At 33.7% G+C, this 3,437-nt stretch overlaps 1 protein-coding gene across 1 annotated transcript; it reads right to left on the bottom strand.

Moving 5' to 3' along the window:
- Window positions 1–440: 440 nt before the first annotated feature.
- On the bottom strand, window positions 441–2,037 carry LOC149566144 (tetraspanin-8-like). Its single transcript, XM_089819568.1, has 2 exons — window positions 1,507–2,037; window positions 441–934 (listed from the first exon to the last, which is right to left on the bottom strand). The coding sequence occupies exons 1-2, from the start codon at window positions 2,011–2,013 to the stop codon at window positions 629–631; spliced, it is 813 nt and encodes a 270-aa protein (XP_089675694.1). The 5' UTR covers window positions 2,014–2,037; the 3' UTR covers window positions 441–628.
- Between the last annotated feature and the right edge of the window lie 1,400 nt (window positions 2,038–3,437).

The raw sequence follows: 3,437 nt of genomic DNA, 5'->3' as shown, positions 1-3,437 counted from the left end.
GTTCTAAAATTAACTTTGTAACATATTGATCTATTGTCCATTTGAATCATCGTAATTGTCTTTTCTACACATAAGGAGATTTACTTGAAAAATTATTTAATATTATAACTATTTATTATATTCAAAAGTTATATAACTAAAACTTTTGATTTTAGTTTAAAAATTCTTCTTCTTGTTACTACATCTTATATAATAGTTTATGTAGCAATATAATTTATTTCAAATTTTAAAATCATATATACTTTTTTCAGATTTGTGATTAACATACCTTTTATAGATAGACTAAGTTAGTGACTTCATGCCTTTTAGAATAATCTCTCACCAACCAAGCCAAATCTTTCAATCTAAACTTTGTGATATTATGAATTGATTTTAGAAACAAAATTTAAATTTAAAGCAACTTTAAATATACTTTATTTTAAGTTGTTAATAAATCAAAATATCAAACCAGTTTTCCGATATTATAAATTGCTTAAATAGAATATGTACGGATAGAATTACAGAGAAATAAGAGAAACCTGTAAGAAAGGACAAGGCACTCTTTCTTTCGTTAGGAATATCGGGGTCCTTACAGAACAAGCGAAAAAATGAAAAAAAATACAAATGTAAGATATATTCTTCCTTCAACCTAAGTATAACCCTTATAATCATGTAGCTCATCATTCCTAGAGTTCCTGAATGCACAACATCCCACAGAATAAACTACAATCAAAGCAATGAGCACTGCAAAGCTTATAAAACTAATCTTGCGCCAGTTGTTCTTCAAGTTGCCTACGACACCAGCCTTGCAGGAGTTACAGTTATAGCACAACTGATTTTGATCATTACTCCACTTGCTACACTCCGTATCTGCAGAGCTGCTTGTCGTAGAACTCCAATACGTAGCATTCACATATACGAAGTTGCATGATGCTGGTGGCTTACAACAGCCCGACTACAAAACAAAACAATCAAATCTTTAAATCTGTCATAAATAATGGCAAAATTAGTCTTATTTAGAATTATTTAGAACAATCAAAGGCTAGGAAGCGAAATTGTGATTTATTATGAAGATTCAGTGTGTAGTTGTTGAGTCAAACTCATTGTTCCATGTTTCATGAGTAGTGATTCACAAGAACCCATCTCTTATGAGAAAGAATGATTCATAAGACATAATGCTTATGAAAGACTTTGCAGATGAGGTTTTCACTGTCCTCTCATGAAAATAATGGTTCATAAAGCTAAATATCTGCTCAAGGTTTGAGAATGGGACGGCAAGCAAAGTGGGCTCAATATTAGAAAAAAAATCTATAGTTGAGTGCCATCGAGATGGAGTAGTACTAGGATGACTCTAAGAAGCCTAAGTACTTCACCTCTATGATCCTCAATAAGTACTACATATTCTGTTCATTCTCATAAAAAATAGATTCTTCTTAACAACTATTCATAAAACTCAAAAACTACACAATTCAATCCTAATAAAACTAAACTAAAGTATTTCCAAGTGCGAGAGCTCAAGTGAATTACCTGAATCGGGGATAACTTCTTTGCATAGAACTGCTGTGCATCATCCCCAATCGTCTCCTCAGCAAGTTTATTGCACACTCTGGCGTCACGAACGCAGCTCCTGATCGTGTGCCAATTGCTGCTCTTCTTCACTCTCTTCTGCAGCCAGTTGGAGTAGTCCCCCAGCCTGTATTCTTTGTACCCTCTACCGGAAACGGCATGTCCGGCGCCCTTGTTGGTGATGACGTAGGCAAAGACAGTGAAACAGAACAAGAGAAGGATGAGAATAAACATGAAGGCCAAATAAAACCAGAGAAGGCATGTCATTCTGCAGCAGGCGCCCGCCATGCCGGCCAGAGCGACGATCATCAGAGCAGCGCCGATTGCAATGGCGGGCCATTGAAGAAACTTCTCACAATCACTGTCTGCCTTCGTTGCCAGCCATACTCCTCCGCCCAAAATGGGGATGGACACTACAAATGCGGCAAAGTTCACTAGTCCCAGTATTTTGTTGCTGACGCGAACCATTTTCTTTGAGAACAAGGAGTGAGTGTTTTGTGCGTGTTGCGAGGGGATTCTTATAGAGCTTGTAAAAGGAAACCACCTGGCTTATGTGAAAGAAGAGAAGAAACCCTAGTATCAGGTTGGGTTTGGGTTGTTTTGCATTCTTTTCTTAACCCGACATGGTTAAGAGAGCAGCAACAACCATTCAAATAACGAGAGGGTATTGAGTCCACTCAGTTTTCTTCTGAAAGCGCGTAGAACTTGATTGGTTATCAGACCCGTGTTGAAGCAGAGGATTTGTCGGCGCCCTTTCGCTGGCTTGCTTTCTAATCGGACATCACAGTCGTTGGGATATTTGTAGGTTGAAGATTTGTATTCCCGTGAAACAAAAACGCAGACGTCAAACTTAATAAAACTTCTAAAAAATATCTCTGTAAAGGCATGAGTCATCGAGTATAAAATATCTTATCTTATGACTCAGAATAGATTACGCAATGCATTATTATTAGATTAAAGAATGTGAACGCACAAAAGGACAATAGTCATCAGGTATAAAATATCTTTTTCTCATTATAAAAATATTATAAAATGTATTGGTGTTTAAGATCAATAAAAATAACAATTGATCATATTATATATATATATATATAGAAAACAATTGACCATTATATCAAATGTATGATATATATGTGTCTCTCTCTTTCTTTCTATATGCGTGAGTGTGTATATACTTGGACATATACATAGATATTGAAAAAATTGGAGAGTACAAAGGTTATATATATAAATAATTAGATGGAACGATAATAAGAAAGATGTAGGGAGACATAAGGAATAACGATGAATGTAGACACAGAAGAGATAGAAGGGAGAGGAGAGAAAATGATGAAATATTTATTTGATTAACTCATGTTCCTCATAACATATGATTCCTCATGAGGAGCAAATACCTTCCTACCATGGTTATGGTGGAGTCCAAAAACATGTATCTAGATGATAATAGTTTCATCAAGTTATTAGTTGTTGGAGTTATTATTGCAATCATAATCACAAATTGACCAATGACAACCAAGTTCACTTTATGCACATAGATGATTAAGATAGCTTCAATTGTCTTGCATGACTATAAGTGTTTATCTATTATAGATCTTAAATATTTTAGATATAATAAATAAATAAAAAATATTCATATAAACTTGTATTTATTAACAATATTTGCATTTGATAAATCGAAACTTAAACATCAAATTTAACACACCCATAAAATATATCTCCAAAAGGATTAGCCATAAAAGTATAAAATATCCTTGTGTTGGAATACATGAAGATTACAAAATACATAATTACACTAATGAAATGAAACTAAACATGCAAAAGTATAATTAGACTATTTATGAACATGTTTATTATTATAATTAGACTATTAGATTATTGTTGTTTGGTTTTTT

Source organism: Cupressus sempervirens, chromosome 3 (assembly GCF_028749045.1).
Source record: "Cupressus sempervirens isolate cs-2001-9-10 chromosome 3, ASM2874904v1, whole genome shotgun sequence".
Classification (NCBI taxonomy): Eukaryota; Viridiplantae; Streptophyta; class Pinopsida; order Cupressales; family Cupressaceae; genus Cupressus; species Cupressus sempervirens.
The sequence above is the reverse complement of the archived record's forward strand: the minus strand, read 5'-3'. Positions and strand labels throughout refer to the sequence as shown.